Consider the following 20,700-nt stretch of genomic DNA (forward strand, 5'->3'; position numbering starts at 1 on the left):
TTTAGTGCCTGTACATTTACAGTTCATAAGAGTATATATCATTATATGATACAATGGTAATAAAACAGAGCTATTTCAATAAAATACAATGAAATGCGGTGGGTCATGCAGGGACTTCTAGGAATGCCCGGTTATTGGTTTTCACTGTAATTTCACAGTGGTTTACTGTAGAAGTACATATATTGTCTTGTTAAACATAATTTAAATTTACACTGTTAACTAAAAAATAATTTATACTTTTTACAAATAAAAAGCACACACACATACATCGATCAGCCACAACATTAAAACCACCTGCCTACTATTGTGTAGGTCCCCCTCGTGCCGCCAAAACAGCGGCAACCCGCATCTCACAATAGCATTCTGAGATGATATTCTTTACAACACAATTGTACAGAGTGGTTATCTGAGTTACCATAGACATTGTCAGTTCAAATCAGTTTGGCCATTCTCTGTTGACCTCTCTCATCAACAAGATATTTCTGTCCACAGAACTTGGAAGTTTTTTGTTTTTGGCACAATTATGAGTTTTGTGTGTGAAAATCCCAGGAGATCAGCAGTTACAGAAATACTCAAACCAGCCCATCTGGCACCAACAATCATCAATGCGATTATCTAATCAGCCAATCGTGTGGCAGCAGTGCAGTGCATAAAATCATGCAAATACGGGTCATTTGCTTCAGTTAATGTTCACATCAACCATCAGAATGGGGAAAAATGTGATCTCAGTGATTTGGACCTGATGACCTGGCATGATTGTTGGTGCCAGATGAGCTGGTTTGTCCATGTATTGTCTTGTTAAGTATAAAATAATTTTGACTGTATATGGTACAGTTACCAGTTAAAACGTTTATTTCCTGTAGCATTTTTACATTCTAAAAATTACACTTAAATAAGAAATATATTTTACATTTAACATTATAAACATTTTTACAATGTATGTCAAAGTTTTACTTCCACATTATATACAATATAACATATAACATTACAGAGATAACATTTTGTGCATTGTTTAAAAATATTAAATATATGTTTTGCAATATTTTAAAACTGTAAGCAGGAATGAACAGTTATCTGTTATTATTATTTGTGTTACTTGTCTATATATTTACAGTGTTGATGTCTCAATCCAAGTGTGAATTCTTGTAGCAAAATCGATGCATTTTAAAAGAAAATGTATTAGTGTGAATGTGGCCTCTTAGGAGACTACAGTATGTGTGTAATGAAATACTAAGAGTACTGCTTATTGCATACTACACAGTATATACTGTGTACTGCTTACTGTTTTTTATAGAATGTGAAACAGTATGCAATGACAAAACCCAAGTTCGGAACGGCATACTACCATACATAGACAGACATGACAGAAGTAGTAGTTTGGATAGTATGCCATTCGGAACTCACCCAGGCATTTAAAAAAAAAAGTATGCTAAGGTGTTGCCATATGACAACATCACTATTGTACGTTACATGTTGAATTTAAAGACTTTAATCTAATTTTGTGTAAAAATGCCTTAACTTTTGGCAGTCATATCAAATAATGAGTCAAAAAATAGATGTTAAAAAGTGTGGAGGATATCTTTTCTGGTTCACTCTTTTCATGGAAGGAAAAGTGCATTGCTAAAGTCTCAGTGCAGTGCGATCTGGTTGAATACTGCACATTTTGGAAGAAGTAATATGTTATCTAGGTTGTATTCTATGCATACAGAATATTTGCAATACAGAAATACTAGCATGTTAGTATGGAATTCCGAACATAGCCAGAGTTTCCGTCTTTGAACCTCCCCTCACTCTCTGAAATCGCTTGGCACGGTCTGCCTGGATTGGCTCATCACTTCTGCACTCTGCTGGCATGGTCTGTCTGTTTCTCCTCCAAAACTCTGCAATATTGTGATGTATCTCTATATTTGTTAGTACAGTCGGTGTTCAGGTTCTCTCTCTCTCTCTCTCTCTCTCTCTCTCTCTCTCTCCAAGTCAGCCTGGTTTTGATAGAGCTGTTGACATTCAGTTTCTCTTTCGATAATTTCAACGTATAGGTATTATCCGTACCTTTGTACACTTCCTTGTGTGCTTCACTGGTAGACGCTCTGTCCTTTGACCCCCTTAAAGTCCCCCCTCTCAAGCCCCCAGATTGGTATATTCTGTCTCTTTTAGATTCACATCTATACATAAGGTTTATTGGTACAGGTTATCCCTTTTTGATTTATCGCACTGCAGTTTGTATTGGCATGTGTTTAGTTGCACATGATTGTGCATACATACATATGAGCATGTGAGTGCACAAGGGCAGTCAGAGATGTCCAGTTAGCCAGTGCTTATGTGGTGTGCAAGCTCTGAAGATAATTCATATGAAAACCAGACCATGCAGAAACATAAATAACTACCACGACATCTGTTTATCCCGAGAGAGAAGGAGGGGGGTCTAAGAGAAAAGAAAAGAGAGTGAGTGAGAGAGGAAAAACGAGATGGCGAAATCATAAAAAGGAGAGTGTGAGATAAACAGAGATGGCAGAGAGAGAGAGAGAGAGAGAGAGAGAGAGAGAGAGAGAGAGAGAGGAGAGAGGGGAAGAGATCAACATGTGAAAAGGAAATGGCACACAAAAGAGAATAAAATAAAAGTTACACAGACCAAGGTCCTTTCACGGACACACAAAATTACACACACACTCACTCAAACACACACAGGCAGCTGTGATGCTGAGTCGCTATGGAAACTGCCTCATATCTCTCTCTCTCTCTCTTTCTGTCTAATAGAAGCTCACCAGCACTGACTCACTCATGCCTGTTGCCACGGAAACAAATTCTACGCACGTATTGGCACGCCTGCCTGCATCACCACCTGAATCTCGGGTTACGAACGCATTACAGCGACACACACACACACACACACACACTCATGTTGGTGCGGCTATCCTTTTGAGGACTCTCCATAGACATAATTATTTTTATACTGTATGAACTATAGATTCTATCCACTAAACCTAACCCTCACAAAAAAACTTTCTGCATTTTCACATTTTCAATAAACATAATTTAGTATGTTTTGTAAGCTATTTGAATTATGGGGACACTAGAAATGTCCTCATAAACCACACTTATAGCATAATACCCTTGTAATTACCAGTTTTTAACCTAAAAAAATGTCCTCGTAAACCACCCAAACCTGCCCACACACACACACACACACACACACTAATCTTTGCACATATAAACACCTCTCTTAGACAAACACACTTCTTTACAAACACGCAAACACAATACAATGTGCACAGTTGTTCCTGCATCACACATACACACAAGGACACACAAACAAAACTACGACATCGTCCGCTTAGACAGACCTATGTACAATCACGCATGAACATGCTCACACACGAACACACAGAAGTGCAGGCAAACTGACAACACTCTTGTGAATTTAACAACACATTTATGAACACGTTGGTGACGTGTCTCTTTCTCTCTTGAATACTGAGACCACTGATTTCCCAGTGGAAATGTAAACAAGTTAAATTAGCCTAATATTACCACAGGATCTCTCTCTCACACACACAGATATAGACACACACAAGTGTTAGTTTATTATTAGATGCAATGAATTTTTTCCTCTTTGGTACATGTTGTTTCACACACACTGATGCATATGTGTTCTGTCCTCCTAAAGTACCCTTCTCAAACCTAAAATGATAACTGGGATACCCTATAAATGCACAGTCTAGTGGACTTTACGAACATGAGACAACCATCGCAAGTTTGCAAGATCAAAAGTCCACATCAAGTGTGCCATTTGGGACAGGGAAGATCTCTTGACAATTATGTGACTGTGGTGACATTTTTTTCAAGATGATTTTACGTGGTTCTTTTCACATGAAGCGGCAGTTCTGAGGTGAAATGTCCACTGAGTGGCGCTAAATGCGAGGTTATGCTCTCCCAAACCGATAAGGTTTTTAAAGATATCAAGTTTTAAATCAACAAAAATTTAACTCCCTACCGTAACCCTTTTAAAGGAATATTCTGGGTTCAATATAAGTGAAGCTTAATCAACAGCATTTGTGGGATAATGTTGATAACCACAAAAATGAATTTTGACTAGTCCCTCTTTTTCTTTAAAAAAATAAATAAATAAATAAAAGCAAAAATCTAGGTTACAATAAGGCACAATGGAAGTGAACGGGGCCCAATTTTTTGAGGGTTTAAAGGCAGAAATGTGAAGCGTATAATTTTATAGAAACACACATTAATTCTTCTGGTAAAAGTTGTGTATTATGTGAGGTGTAAAGTTCTTTAAATCATCGTTTCCAGGATAACTTAACACAGAAAAGGTTATCACACAAATAAAATCATGTTAACATGCAGATTGTTTATGTCTTGTGGCTATACTTTTGAAACGGTGTGCATTTTAATGTTTACAGATTGGCGCCATTCACTTCTATTGTGTTTAAGAAGAGGAGGGACAAGTCAAAATAATTTTTTTGTGGTAATCAACATTATGCCACAATTGCTGTCGATTGGGCTTAACTAATTGTAGGCTTAACTGGGATGTTCCTATAAACCTATACCTAACCAATAGTACCTTAAAAAAGTAAATGTGACATTAAAACAGACAAGTTTTTTAAGGTTAATGCTCGGTCGAGTTTTAAATCAACAAATCCTACCTCTCTACCCTAAAACTTAAATCTAAACCTAATCGATAGTGTCATAAAAAGCAGATGTGCGATGAAAAACGCAATTGCTGAAGCAACCATGTCTTTTTGTGGAGCTTCTATGACACATTCGACTCATGTGTCGACTCTCAAACTCTTCAGCACTCGTACCCAAGTCCTTTGCATCACAAGTGCAATGCTCTATCATGCACTATAGTAAAATTGTTTAGATGTCATAAGATACTGTAGCATTGTATTAGGAATAGGGTGAAAAATAAGTTAATCTACTCTTTTACTGGTCATTTGTGTGAAAGGGAATAAAAGTAATTGTTGTAGAGCCTCAAGTGTTCATTTCACTAGGAAACTGTGGCAATACGTACAGTGCGCCAGATAAAATAATTTTGCAAAAATTTGGGTATGGTAACGTGATTCTATGAGACCACGTTGGCCTTATGCCAAACTTACTTGAATGCATAGGTATATGCAAATATTAATGTCATAATTATTTCTATTAATTCAAACAGAATATCCTGTTCTTCAAAAAACAGTTTTCTTGTGCCATTTTCCTGGTGCATCTAGATATTTTTCGTGTGATGCATTCAAGAGGAAAACATAGAATCCACAAACATCTTATCTGGGACAACTCTGCTTATGAATCTATGAGTATAATCTTTGTGTGTATGTGTGTTGAGAGAAAGCCCATGGAAAGAGTGAGCAAGGCAAGAATGGGGAGACACAGGGAGAGAGAGACCGTATGCAATATATTAGCCTCAATATGGGATGGAAAAATCCGAATGAAAGAGGGAGAGCGAGAGAGCAGATCCTTTCAACAGAGGCCTTAGTATCCCATTCGCTTCAAAACATCCTCAAAATACAAGAACGCTATTCTATCTCTCCTTCTTCAAGCCTGCAACTCCCTCTCTCTCTCTCTCTTCCTCTCTGATGCCGCACCTCCCCCCGCCTCACTCTCTCTGATCTCCTGCTTTTCCTTCGACTCTCCCCCTCTCCTCAACTCTTGCCTTCATCTTTGCCTCTCCACTTTCTTGTTAAAGGACTTCATTCTCTCGCCCTTTCTCTCCACATCTCTCCCTACCTTCTTGCTCCTGTCTCCCACCCACTTGTCCTCACGCTCTCTCACTTTCAAAGCTCCATGAATCTCATTTCATCATATACTCATCTTTATCACAACTAATTTTTTTTTATCAATCTCTCCCCCTCCATGCTCTCAAATTGGTGATCTGAGTATTCCCCTATTTTCCTCTCTTTCATCTCTCTTCTCTGTCATTCTGTTCCTCTCCTCTGTTGCTGCCGTGCATTTCCTTCTCTTATTTCCCATGTTCAGAGACGCAAAATTGGATTAGCTGGCTGTGTCTCTATTTAAACCTCAGCAATTAGAGACGCCTGGAATCCGAGAATTCGACACATCGAGCGTGTGTTAGAGTGAGCACTGCACACGCATGCATACAACACATGTTTTGGCCTAAATGAACTTAGTCACTTCATGCGTTTTGATCTATTCAATCTATTCGATTTGAGTATGTAAGTTCCTTTTACACTTGGCCACATAAATTATTCTCCATGAAACAGATCTACTCTACTATTCCTGTGCTTTGTGCAAATCCTGTATATCATATAAGATGCGATGCGATACGATTCTAGCTTCAAGCAATTTTGTCTGGCCACACTGGACACAAAACTGCTGGCGCAGAACGATCACAACCAATCAGAAGATATTTCATGTTTAATGTACAGTTATGCGAAGTGAAATTTTGGGCATAACTCTGCAGAAGCGATGAGCAAAATACACATATATCACGTATATCCAGATTCTATTAGATATGAAATGCATGTTAATGCCAGGTGTATAAGTACATACATATAAGCACAAATGTGCTCAGACATACAAACATATACTGTAAACACACAGTCATATACACAAACAGAGCTTGTTTGCAAGTGGTCTGTCCTCTTATTTTTTAAAACTTAGACAGTGAGATGTGGGAGATTAAATTGACATTTTCAGTCATATAAACTGGGGAATATTAAGATATCATTTATATTTAAAAAGTATTTTTAGACAATTAAGAATACAATTTTTACTCATTTTAATAGACTTAATACAGTCTGCATTAGCAACTGTACTGCATTCACAGCTGGATGCATGTGGGCCAATGAAATTGGCCTTAATCACAGGGGGTATGTAGTTAATTGATTAGCTAATCCCTTTGCCATTTATCAAAAAGGACACAACTAACGAAGTCTTAATAACTGTCAACAGCAGATGATTCCTAAAATACAAAAAAGTTATGAAATGTTATAAGAACATATTGTTTTAAGAAGAGATTAGAAAAGTATACATCACAAATAGTTGAGTATTTGGTGCCTACATAACATTTCAGCTAATGCATAAATTAGTGTGTGTGTGTGTGTGTGTGTGTGTGTGTGTGTGGCTAGTTAAGCTAAAAGCAAAATGCAAAAACATACAAGACAAAATAAACCAAGGGAAATGATGGCACATTTTACAACCACTCCCCCCAAAAAAAGAGTCTGAAAAACAAGACAAAAAAGGGAAAAACATGCAAGAAAAATACCTTCGTCCCTCGGTCTGTTCATTGAAGACTCATCGTGTTTTTTTGTGAGTGGACCTGGGGTTAAGACAAAAAGAGGGGGAAAGAGAAAAGACAAAATTCAAAAAGATTTTTACTGCGCTTAACACAAAAAGAGCAAAAAATTCCAAAACAGCAAAACAAGAAAAATGACAAACTAGCAAGAGATTATGTGTCCCATTTGAAAAGAATCAAAAAGAGCAGCCAAAGCAAACAAGCAAAACAGACAACAGAGAGAGAGAGAGAGAGAGAGAGAGAGAGAGAGAGAGAGAGAGAGAGAGAGAGAGATAGAGAGAGACTACTTTTATTATTTATGTGGTCTTGTTTTCTTTTTTCTTCCTCTGTTTTGCCATCCACATTCATTCACTATTAAGGCATTATATGGAAAATGTCCAGCCATCATTCTTTTCACTCAGAAAATGATTACTGAAACGACCCTCAGGAGCCCCCTGCCATGTCATGTGGGACGTTAATTCCCCCTCGCAAGATCTTCCTTTTACTACCTTACAAACAAGCTTTTTAATGTGTTTAAGTAAGAAAGCATCTGCAAATGACATAAATGCAGAGGCTGAAATGTAAATGTTATCTGTTCAACCTTCTGAGCAATGTTAGCATCTGTTAAGTTAAATTCAGTTTTATTGTCATTTTTCCACACAGGAGAGCATTTTCAAATAAAAAAACTAAATGTGGTAGATTCATTCTATGTCGTGCCATTAGTTTTTTTCCCCCTTTAAACATTTTTTTTTTTTTTTTTCTATTTTATAGCTTGTAGAAATCATAAAAATAACATTGAAAAGATAGGAGCGTTTGCCTCAAGGTCAGCTGCCTTCTCAAAAATTGCTGCCTTTTTATTTTTAGATAAAGCTTGTGAGTTGATGCCAGATTTTATATACAAAGTCGCATGTCCTTAGAATTTGCAGGGACCCCCTATTAAATAGTTGTCACAACAATTTGACAGACTCACTCATTGCTCCTCTCCCCAGCCCCTTAAATGTTTGTATCCCCCAGGATACAAAAACTTCTGCTACAAGGTTAAAACATTAGTGGCTCTAATTCAAGAAAAAAAATATGCATTTTGATCAAACATGTAGCCAACTCTTTGTAACTTCATATACAAAACACACCAAAGAATAATAATTAAAAAAAAATTCTAACTGATTCTATTGGACTCTATTCAATAAATATTTGTGCATCATATTTAGAGACATGAAAACTGCAGAACTGCTGATGTCCTGATTTGAACAAATGCCTTTAAATACACTAGACAAATAAATATATAAAGACCATAAGACATTAACCCATTTGCGAAATGCACTTTCTTCAAGTAACTAAACATTTTGTGGGAAATTCAACAAGGAAAGCTTGTTAAGTCTCAATATTCCTTTTGATTTATGATACATTTGATTTTTAGTTATATATTTTCATTAGGTCTTTGTTCCACTTAAATTACACCCTGTCAGACAAAATTATATGGTCGATTTCATAATGTCTTAAAATTTACATTGTGAATGTATGTTCCCTTCTATTCTGTTTATTTTTATATAACTTCCATTAGATAGGCTTGGCTTGTAATGCATTGTATTTTACAAGTTTATTTTATAGCTGTTAATAAGAAGACATTAATTTGTAATTTTATAAGGCCAAGTTTATATACTTTATATATAAGTATAGAAAGTAAATACATGTATACACCAATAAAGGCATATGATCAAGTCATAAAACCTTATGACTGTTTACACTATGCTGGTTTTGCATGACAGCATATTATATATACAGTATATACAACGATCAGCCACAACATTAAAACCACCAGCCTAATATTGTGTAGGTCCCCCTCGTGCTGCCAAAACAGCGCCAACCCGCATCTCAGAATAGCATTCTCTGATGCTATTCTTCTCACCACAGTTGTACAGAGCGGTTATCTGAGTTACTGTAGACTTTGTCAGTTCGAACCAGTCTGGCCATTCTCTGTTGACCTCTCTCATCAACAAGGCATTTCTGTCCACAGAACTGCCACTCACTGGATGTTTTTTTGTTTTTGGCACCATTCTGAGTAAATTCTAGGACAGTTGTGTGTGAAAATCCCAGGAGATCAGCAGTTACAGAAATACTCAAACCAGCCCATCTGGCACCAACAATCATGCCACAGTCCAAATCACTGAGATCATATTTTTCCCCATTCTGATGGTTGATATGAACATTAACTGAAGCTCCTGACCTGTATCTGCATGATTTAATGCACTGCTGCCACACGATTGGCTGATTAGATAATCGCATGGATGATTGTTGGTGCGGCGGCTCATTCCAGCCCTGCATATAAACATCTGACACCATCACTGTACTATTTTGTAGGGACAAGATATATTACTTTCTAGCCAGTATTAGCATCTCATGCTAAAGTTAAATTCTAATGTGCTGCTCAGTTTTGTTCTCTAGCAAACTCACTTCAATGTAACTGTGTAGTCAGTTAATTTTGTTATTATTCGTCAAGTTATGTATGAACAAATTATTCTGTCACTGGCTCCTTCAGGACTGGAGCTGAGCGGATCTGGTGTTGTGAAGCACATTAGCATCTGCTGCAAACTCAGGTTAAATGCTAAATGCTTGTGTGGCGACAGCCATTAATGGGTATTATCAGCGTGACCCCCCCTCCTCCCCCCCACCCCCACCCTCAGCACTGGCAGTGGGCCTGTAAGAGGCAAGATAGAAATCATCTCCATTTATTTACCGTTTATCTGCTACACAGACTCTCCATGCCAACAGACCTCACGCACACATTCACACATACACAACTCCATTTCTCATTGCTGTGCACATAATTCTCACCCAATCTGTCAAACACTTTTATACACCAGGGTTGAATTTTTCCAGGGTCAAAACTGGTCATTGGTGCATGGTGACTGACATATATACGGTCATCGAAGTTGATTTATAACATAATTGCATTTAATCAAATTATAACAATTACGTAATTGCATTCCATGTTTACATGACATGAGTTTTTTTTTTTTAACCTTCATTTTGGTACATGTCAAAATAATCTAGCAGAGCGAATCCCTTGTGCGATTGGTTCTGTGATGGCTCGTGCAAGTAACGCCGCACTTGGGTTGCCACTTTTGAAGTTAGAAAATAAGGGACATTTAAATGGAGGGGGGGTTTCGGGAATTATGGCCCCTAACCACATCCTCCACAGTTTTAGCAATAAATGCGTTAACACTTAATATGCGTTTTAATCTTTATGACTCAGTGATTGTATACATACATTGTTTGATCTTATTGAACCTTTATATAGAATCTTTTTTTAAATTATCAATCTGGAACGATTTCACCGTGATGCCATCTGACCAGCTTAAATAAGGGACAAATCGTGTCCCGTACTGATTCGCATCATTTTATCTTTAAGTACGGGAAGATCCCATATTTTATGGGACGGGTGGCAACCCTACACCACGCTGAGCACACTCGCACAAAAACCACACTGCACAAATGCGGGTCTCAGATGAGAAGCATATTTTGTGCGTAAAAAGCGCTGAATTACAAGACAAATATCATTCATTTTGCTTGGGTGGAAACTGAAATTTTTTCATGGAGGAAATACCCTGCATATGCAGCACATCTAACCATATTGGCAAGCCAAAAGCATAATGTACACACTTCAAATCCTTACAGCTTCATTTATTCTTTAAACACATAGAAACAAATAAACTTAAATAGACAGGCTAAAATACACATAACTGGTATTAAGTACAATAACACTTGTATGATATTGCTTGAAAATATTAAATTGCCTATTCCAGCGCTCATGTTGTCAGTGGCAAGGATTTCATGTACAAAGTTGGAGTGTGTGTGTCTCACGTGTTCATCTGAGCAGTATCTCTTCCTGAGTTGCACTTAAGCTTTGAGCCTCGATCAATGCTGACGTGATTTTCATTTCAATTCACCATCTCAGGTCAGTTCTTCCAGTAAAGGGTGGAGAGCGGGAGACAGGTTGATGGGAGTATGGAGTAAGCTTGTGTGTGTGTGTGTGTGTGTGTGTGTGTGATTAAGCTCCAGCCACGTCAGCACTTTATCGATGCTTTAAAGCATTTGGAGATCAAGCTTTCACAATTTTACTGGTTACTGCTTCCGTCTATATGGTCTACAGCCTCCATTAAGGCTCAGGCTTTTCCCAGAAACCTAATCCTGCTGGCCTTTGAAGATGATGCACCAGCTTTAAAACAAAGGCCCAGAAGACCCCTCTAAGTGAAAGAGAAGACAGTGTACAGTAGATGTCATCTGTGTGAAAAGAGAGGAGATGTGTGGAGACCTGAAAGCATGATAATGAAGACCACAAACGTCACACCCATTCAAACCGTGGATTTTTCAGCCCAGTGGATTTTGAGTGCATCTTCTAAAAAATTTTTTGTATCTTTGATAATTAGTGTACAGTCAAGCAGCTCTTTTAAAAAAAAGTAGTTAGCTTCACTAAAAGTTACTAACAAAAAATAGCTAATTTGTCTTGCCTGAAGTTGGTTTCATAACACTAAATTGACCATTTTCTAGTCCGAGTTTCACATCCTTTGATGACACAGTTTGCTCTGCCATTCTTCTAAAGCATTGTTGACTACCTAACTGCTCTAAATATTGGATAATTTACTGCACAAGGTGTGTGCACATTTAGCTTACGTTATATAATTTTTTTATATATATTTTTTTTGTTTTTTGTTTTGCATTCATTAATTAATAAAATAAAAACAAGATCCACATCCACATCCACATTTATGAACTGTCCAAAAAACTGATTCAGTTAAATGATTTGGACTTCCCAACAAAACATTTGATTCCTCCCTCGGCTCCATTGCTGCATCTGCAATGCAATATGTTACATGTAGTATTTTGTGATACTAACACTACTAACGCTAGTTAAGTTAGTAGTGTCACTACTTTTAGTTAATTACTCTCCAACATTGTTGATAATGAAGTTGCACAATTATTGTAGGTTGGAGCTGTGAAACAGAAGGTAGCACATTTGCCCATGACAAATAAAAGAGCTCAATGGAATTCGTGTTCAAATCTAACCTGGGTCATATCCCGATCCTGTTCTCTCCTCTCTCTCCCCCACTTTTCTGTCACTATAAATCTAATTCTAAAAAAGGTCCTTAAAATGTCCCGTCATCATGATGCCCCTGATGAAGACTTAAAATGGAGGAACTTAAATGGGTTAAGTCTTAGGTGGTACATAGCCTGTGACAGTCAGAAAGAAGAAAGTAGGGTCTTAGTGCAAGGCATTACTCATAGTCTGAGAGACGGTGGCACATTTAAGTGTATGTTGAGCCGCTGAATGGTTTGTGCAGTAAACACTTTCTTTCTGAGGTATGTGAGAAAGATTGTGTGTGAGAGAGTGTGCACTTGGTGTTTTTTGACAGCAACGCGTGGCAGGATACCCAGCAGAACACCATCCCAGTGTAACCAGCAGGTTTGTCCTCCCTGACAGTCTTACCTTGTAGAGATGTCTTCAGTATACTCTTTCTGTCTCTCTTTCTGCTTTTATTATCTCTCTTCCTCTCTCTCTGTCTGCAGAGGGAGCAGACCTAGAAAAATAATACATGAAAGCAATCTGCCTTGAAGGGCTGATGTCGTGCTCATCATATCTCCCCTCCATTAAAAATGACAGACTCTAGACATATTACAGACATATAAGACATAAAAACTATATCTATAGCAGTTTCTTGCTTTCTGTTTTATAATGACTCTATACACTATGCGACAAGATTCTCGTGACAAGTAATTTGCTTGTTCACAGTGAAAGCGAAACTGCTACCCACAAAAAGATATTTGATGTTTAATGTACAGCTATTTGGAGTGGGATTTTGGACCAATAATATTAAAAAAAATGGGAATGGGAAATGAGAAAGATAATGTTAACCAATCACAGCCCACTTTACATGAACCAATCAAATATTTATAGATACAATCATGCCCGGCCCAACATTATTTCCCACTTCACTCTAAAATACATCACATTACGGAGGTTAAATGCACTGCAAATGCCATTTCATGTTGTTTTTTAAAAGTCACCCAGGAAGGAGGTGAGAGCAGCCTCAAGTGACATGATGTAATGGCAGTTTTTTCAGTGAAATTTTTGTAGAGGGGCGAAACACTGTTGTAATCGTCTCCAAGAGCTCTGAGTAAATGAGGTCATCTAGCACAAGCGTATGTGAGTGTGTGTGTGGAGATGTGTTTTTTTGCCGTTCAGCGCCTGTGGGCTGAGTGAGAAGAGGACTGTCCATGTCTCCATGACATAAACCTTCAGTTACTGCTAGCAATCTCACAGCTGCTCCCACTCAAACTAGTGTCATCTCCCTCTCTCTCTCCTGTCGTGCTCTATCTGTCTCTTGTTCGCTCTCTCTCTCTCTCTCTCTTTGTTGAACTCTGTGTGTCCAGGATCATGCTGTGCTCTGAAATATAGCTTTTAATAAAGCGTATGGACGATAAACGCTTGTCGAATCAGTATTAAAATTGAAGGATCCTGGGTGTTTAGCTGAGACAGAACTGTGGCGGAGGGCTAACATAGCCGGCTAGACTCAAACACAGTTGCTTTCCTATGCAGAGCACAGCTGGATTTCAAAGATATGTGTGTGCGCGCTTCATGTAAAGCTGTTCACTCTAACAGATCATTTATTGTGAAAGAGGGCATGTTTTAGTGGTGCTTGCAAAGGTAAGTATCACTATTACAATTGCTCATACTTGCAGTTAGGGATTTGAATAAACTACTAATGCCAAGTGTTAAACTTCAGCCAATAACTCGCCCAGCACCATTTGTGCTACAGACATGAATAATATCTCAGATTGTGCAGCTTGTTAAGGAGAGATGTGCTATTACTTTTCTAAGTGATCAGATTTAAAAATTTTGCCTGACAAATGATAAAACAGGTGAAAAAATGCCAGAGTTACATTGAAAGAGAAACCTGAGCCATATCTAGGGACCAGAATGTCCAGCATGGTCTCATAAAATCACGTTATTAAACCTACATTTTTGCAAAATTATTTCTTGTTTTACTTATCCCGGCATCTTCCTGATGAAATGAACACTAGAGGCGCTACACCAACAATGACTTTTTTTCACTTTCACACAAATCACGAGTAAAACGGCAGATTCTCAGTTCATAAACACCTAAGGCCAAAGTATATTTGCCGTGTCTGCATTTCTCATTGCTCCGCGCACAATATGCGTGACATAAATTTCATCATAATCCAGTCCGCACGACTTGATGCAGACGCAGGCATCGTCTGTGTGCATCGTCGGCGCATGCGCCGGCCATTGACTCTACTAAAAGTATCACAAAGAAGTTGTAGTGGGCATGCGTCAAACATGTTTTTATTTGCTCGCGGTCAGAAGAGTATACTCACAAAGGCAACACGGTCATCCAGGTGTGAGCCGATCTGGAACATGCAAAAATGAAGTATACCTGGGCCTTTACTTTTCACCCTGTTTCTCACACAATGCTATCTTAATGACATCAAAACACTTTTACTGAAGTGCAGGGGTTGGTAACCTTTTTGACATGGAGTGCCATTTTTTATTTTGCTGGTAAATGGCTGTGTATTAGTCCACTTGTGAAAATGTTTCTATTTTGCATTTTTCTGATTTAGTCATTTATTTTTCATTATAAATGATATTATGAGCATAACAGTTTGAGTGAAAATTTTGTGCAAAACCTGATGATTATTATAACAGGGGCTTGTTTACAATTTCTGAGGCCCCAAGCAACCCGACTTTCAACTTTCTAAAATGTTTGTTTAAACAATTACATAAAATTGATTTTAAAGTATAATTTTAAATAGCCAAGTACATTCAAAATGTTTAATGAAATAAAAATCTAGTTAAAGATAATTAATACATGTTTTCCAGTTTTTCCACAATACAGTGATAAAAAAAAAAAGCAATACACATATTTTTACAAAACCTTTTATTTTTTAATGAACCAGGTGTGCAAAACCTACTACTTCACTCACTAACATTTTGGAATTCAGTTGTCATTTATTATTATAACCCAACAATTATTTATTATTGTCCAGTTTGTCAGTATAATATGATACAGTATTATTTTTATAACTCTTGAGTATTTGTTGTATACAATAAATATTTCTGTCTTATTAATATATTCTATCTTATTTACTTTTTCACCTGGAGGCTGCAGTGTATTGTTCATATTGCAAAAGGCAGTATTTTATGTAAGCATTGTAGGCAACATTCGTAGCATTACTGTAACAGTAAACATACAAGGCACGGTGGCCCCCCTCAGCACACAACAGCAGAATAAAACATTGCCGTTTATAAAGCGCTGAAATTTGCTTGGTGCAGAACAATCTGGAAAAATTTTAAACATGGTTACAGTTACCTCTTTGCAACCTGAACTTGTTCAGAATGTTAAATCTTTGTGACACCTGCGCTAAAAACAATCAAGATGCGGAACTACGAATGAAACAGAACGCAGGTGTCTTGACATGCGTTTTTGAGACCTGAAGTTATTTTTAACTTGACACAGTGTCTAAAAATATGCTAGTCCTGCGTGAGACACTGAAGAAATAGCGAGACATGGTGCAGCAAGTATGGATGTTCATCAAGTGGAAAAACAGAGCAGACGCACGCAAAAATACGTTCGGTGTGAACGGCCCCTAACTCATCCGTTCGTGCGTATATATGAGTGAGAATGTGTGGGTGAAACAAGTTCGGAAGGACTGTATATTTGTTCATAAATTACAAACCCAAACACAAAATCCTACTTGAAAAACTGACTTAAAAACGTGAACCGCTCTGAGAGCGCTGACAACAGCGTATTCGTTCTGCACGTGTACCCAAAACAACATGTCACCACTCAAGCGGTTTTTGGTGAGCTTTCCTACTGATGTCCGGGGCCCCATGCAATTGCGTGGTTTGCGTGGTGGTTAAAACCGCTACTGTATGATATAATCATGATCCTGCATGTGAATTTTCAAAGAGCATCTTAAGTGCTTTAATGAAAGAAAACCTGTCCTTTTGTACAAAATGAGTTAACACAGTTAATGTCACAAATTTGCTTATTTGATTACTGATCACGAAATTGTGTGGAATCTTAAATATTTCTTATGTTATGTCATTGTAATCATGTAAACTAGCACGCAAGCAACAGCGAGAGAGTAGAAGGCAATTTTATTTATAAGATCTTGCATTCCAATCTACACCTTGATGTAATCCTTCTTCATGATCACGCAGCGTGTTTTCATCAGCTGAATGGCAGACTGATCACTATTAAAGTGTGATGAGACTCGCGCTACGCTCGCAAGCCATTCGCGCATCACAAGCCGATCAACTATTTAGCCCTTTTTGGTGAATTGCACCTGCAAAATCCTAAAACTTTATTTCCAGGTTTAATTTATATTTTGTATAGACTCAAATATAGACACAATGTGGGTTTATGTTTTTTCTTTTAATCATTTAATGTCATTTTAAGTGTGACCATGGTTTAAGGAGGGTGTACCTTTATGCTTGGTTGGAAATCTCAAGGATTAATAGTGGTGTTTTCCAGGGACCTGGGTAGATCAGCGAGTAATACCTACCACACCTGGAGTCGCAAGTTCAAATCCAGGGCATGCTGAGTGACTCTAGCCAGGTCTCCTAAGCAACCAAATTGGCCCGGTTGCTAGGGAGGGTAGAGTCACATGGGGTAACCTCCTTGTGGTTGCTATAATGTGGTTCTCGCTCTTGATGGGGCACGTGGTGAGTTGTGCGTGGATGCCGCGGAGAATAGCATGAAGCCTCCACACACGCTATGTCTCTGCGGTAACGCGCTCAACAAGCCATGTGATAAGATGTGCAGACTGACGTCTCAGACGCAGAGGCAACTGATATTCGTCCTCTGCCATCTGAATTGAGGTGAGATGCTAAAAATCAACAACAAATAAATAAATAAATGGTGTTTTCCTTATTACACCACGTGTTGTTCTGAAAGCAAAAAAGAAACAAATGAAACACGGAATGTAGGCTGTCATCCACGCAGCCTGACCGAAGCAAAGCGGGCGCATTTACTCACATGAAGCGCTGCTGGCTCGTGATGCGAATGGCTTGCATGCTTGATCATGAAGAAGGATTACATCAAGATGTAGATCGGAATGCAGGTGCGGAATTTATATAAATAAAATAGTCTACTCCTCTCTCGCCATTGCTGGCATGCCAGTGATTTCCCCTCCGCATGCCAATGCTGGCACGTGTGCCTTAGGTTGCCGACCCCTGCTATAGTGCATGACTAATGTAAAATGCATTTTAACTTTGCATTACATAACCAACTACATACAGTATACAAGCTTGTTCGAGCATGATCAAACTGCAGAGTAGCTCAACTGATAGAGCGTTGGTATGAATGGGGTATGAGTTTTGAAGAGCACGCGAGTCAACACGTGAGCAGAATCTGTCATAGAAGCAATGACGTGCTAGCTTCAGAAGTTGCATTTTTCACCACACATTTGCTTTTTATTACACTATCGGTTAGATTTAGGGTTCAGGGTATGGAGGTAGGTTTTGTTGATTTAAAACTCAATGGAGCTTTAGCCTTAAAAACCTCATCTGTTTGGGGGAACATTTAACTTGCTTTTAGCGCCACACGGTGGACATTTCACCTCTGAACTGCTGCAAAAATAAGGAACCACGTAATATAATTTAGCAAAAACGCTGCCAAAGTCATGTCATTTTCATGAGATCAAGCTAAGAATGTCACTTGGATGTGGGCTCTTTTGACTTGTGCCAGTAAACAACCACCTAGCAAACACACAGAACACCCTAGCAACACCATGGCAGCCATCCAGGACACCTTAGACCCCGTTTCCACCTGATATTAAAATATGTTTTTGGTGATCGGATCACATGTTGTCAGCACTAAATACAGGTAAATGGGGTCTTAAACTTTTTGTGATCGAAATACAAAAACCACATATGAATGTGGTCAAAAACGCATGTAACCGCATCACATTTGATGTGTAAAAGCGAATCCATCCTGAATGTGTCCCCGCAGCAGCGAAGCACCACCCCTCGCCTGTCAATCAACCACTGCGCTAAAACAAGAGTTTAAACTTTGCCGGTTACAAGAGGATTAAAAGGAAATAACTATGTGAATGGAAAAATTAAAAAAGCACATATACACAAGCATGAGAACTTCATAGATCTTCTTCAGTGTGTCTGATATCAATATGCACAGGCACTTATTATTCTGCTGCTCATGTTAATGCCGCTCATGTTAATACAGATGATCCACTAAAATAACAGGCAATTTTGCTCGAAATGTTGATTTTGTGCTTAGATAAAATTTCAGCTGTATCTAAGAGAAACAGCATGGCATTTTGCTTTCATTGTTTTTTCTGACATTGTTGTGGTTTATTATCATGCAGTAACACACTGATATAATGACTGATGTGTGTCGTCATGAAACAGAGTCCCTCCCCTCCAAATCCGATCGCAAGTGGTCACAGGAGACGCATTTAAGTGGCTAGGTGTAAACAGTGATTTGTCTAACCTGACCACATGTGATTGGATCATCCAAGATGCATCTTAATACCAAGTGTAAACGGGGTCTTAGAAACCACTTTATGTATTTTTTAATACATTAAATAATACCTAGAACACTTTATCGACTGCATAGCAATGCCCTGGCAACCACCAAAAACACCCTACCATAATTGTGGCAAATATTGCACGAGCAAGTATAACTCAACCCGCTCCGGGTGGGATTCGAACCGGGATTCGATCGGGCATGGGAGGTGGGCATGCTAGCGATGAGGCTAAAGGATACAGCCTCTAGTGTCAATCACTAGTGCACCTCTTGAGGCCAGGGAATTGAGGTTTACGCATACCGCAGAGCTATAACGTACCAGCTGGCTCCCGTTACACTCACCCACCTAAACCTCACTCCTATCCGGGTCACGGCACCACTGTAACCAGTCCTGCTCGACCCGCTCCGAACGGTATTCAAACCGGTGTTTCCAGCAAGGCAGGCGCATGCTAATGAGGAGGCTAAAGGCTACGCCCCTAGTGTCAGTCGCTAGTATGCCTCTTGAGGCCAGGGGAGTGAGGTTTACACATATCGCACAGCTATCAAGTACCAGCTTGCTCCCGTTACACTCACCTCCCTAAACATCACTCCCATTCGGGTCACGGGACCACTGTAACCGGTCCTGCTCGACCCGCTCCGGGTGGGATTCAAACCGGCGTCTCCAGCATGGGAGGCGGGCACGCTAATGAGGAGGCTAAAGGCTACAGTACACATACCGCACAGCTATAATGTACCCGCTGGCTCCCGTTACACAAGCACCATTCAAATTTTCTTCCGAAATTTAAAAAATCGAGTTGTTTTATTTCAATTTGAATGGGTAAAACACAAAACAGCAAGACAAATGAGTCTTAAGCAGCTTAACTGCTCTGCAATTATGGGGGATGCAAAATATGGGAGCTAGAGAGAGAGAAATAAGGAGACAGCATAATGTTAGATTTGCCTGCAGGGGTTTGTCATGATCCATACTGCTGATTACAACCCTTGGCCGAGTAAGGAATGACTATGTGTATGTGTAAGTGTCAGCCTACATGACATTATTAAGATAATGTGGATTTAAGTGAATATATATGGCTCTTATTGGGTTGTGTGTTTGTGTGGATGTGTGAGTGTGTGTATGTATGTTGCATTGCAGATGTTGTAGATGTGGTTGTCCAGCTGTCATGCTCTGTGGGGAGGTGGACGGTGTCACAGCTCTAAAACCACCTCACACAACATGGTTGCGGCAAAACACATCAATATAACTGATATCTGATCTGCCCTGGGCTCAAGTTCAAAACATTCCACTGACTAGACAAATACAAACACATTCGATCCCAACACCTCTTTTGAATACATAAACACACAATTCAACGAGGCTCTATGTAGTGCAAAAAATGAACGTAAATGACAGTAAATCATGCCTCTCTCATTTTCGCTTTGTGAATGCAGCATTCTGGATTAAGAAGTGTTTGGCAGTGTGTGTTTGGCTCTTCTGAACAGCTGCTCTGTTGTGAAACTGTGTTTGTTGGTGAACAGCATGCAATGAGTTCACAGTTCATCAGAGTGGTGACGTTGGATGATCCACAGCTATCATAACAAATCATATAAAAAAAAAACTAAAATCGCATTTAATGGGAACTTCCAGATTACAACATAAGAGGAATGAATGGAAATGTAGGTTACTCTTTTATAGCTCAGTAGACTGAGTTCTCAGAAATGTCTTATGTAAATTTAAACATTGTCTTGGATGTTTCTCCTTAAAACTTATAGAAATAGAAATACAGATAAAAACAAATGAGACAGATGTTGACATACTGTATGAGTATAGAGCTATAAAATGAATGTGGATAGCATAGTCCAGATTATTTGGTTTTGGTAGAATTTAATGAGAAATGTTTGAGGTCATGTTGA

General features: G+C 38.7%; 1 protein-coding gene across 3 annotated transcripts in view; it reads right to left on the reverse strand.

Moving 5' to 3' along the window:
- nlgn2b (neuroligin 2b) overlaps positions 1-20,700 on the reverse strand; it is a 128,542-nt gene that overhangs the window by 35,953 nt on the left and 71,889 nt on the right. For 2 of the 3 annotated variants that reach the window (XM_051684382.1, XM_051684381.1), the window contains exon 3: positions 7,235-7,288. The exons of the other annotated variant lie outside the window; for it this stretch is intronic. In XM_051684382.1, the coding sequence (XP_051540342.1) occupies positions 7,235-7,288 (54 nt within the window). The remainder of the gene's footprint in view (positions 1-7,234; positions 7,289-20,700) is intronic. 3 annotated transcript variants of the gene reach the window in all.

The sequence above is a fragment of the Myxocyprinus asiaticus genome, chromosome 42, assembly GCF_019703515.2.
Source record: "Myxocyprinus asiaticus isolate MX2 ecotype Aquarium Trade chromosome 42, UBuf_Myxa_2, whole genome shotgun sequence".
Lineage (NCBI taxonomy): Eukaryota > Metazoa > Chordata > Actinopteri > Cypriniformes > Catostomidae > Myxocyprinus > Myxocyprinus asiaticus.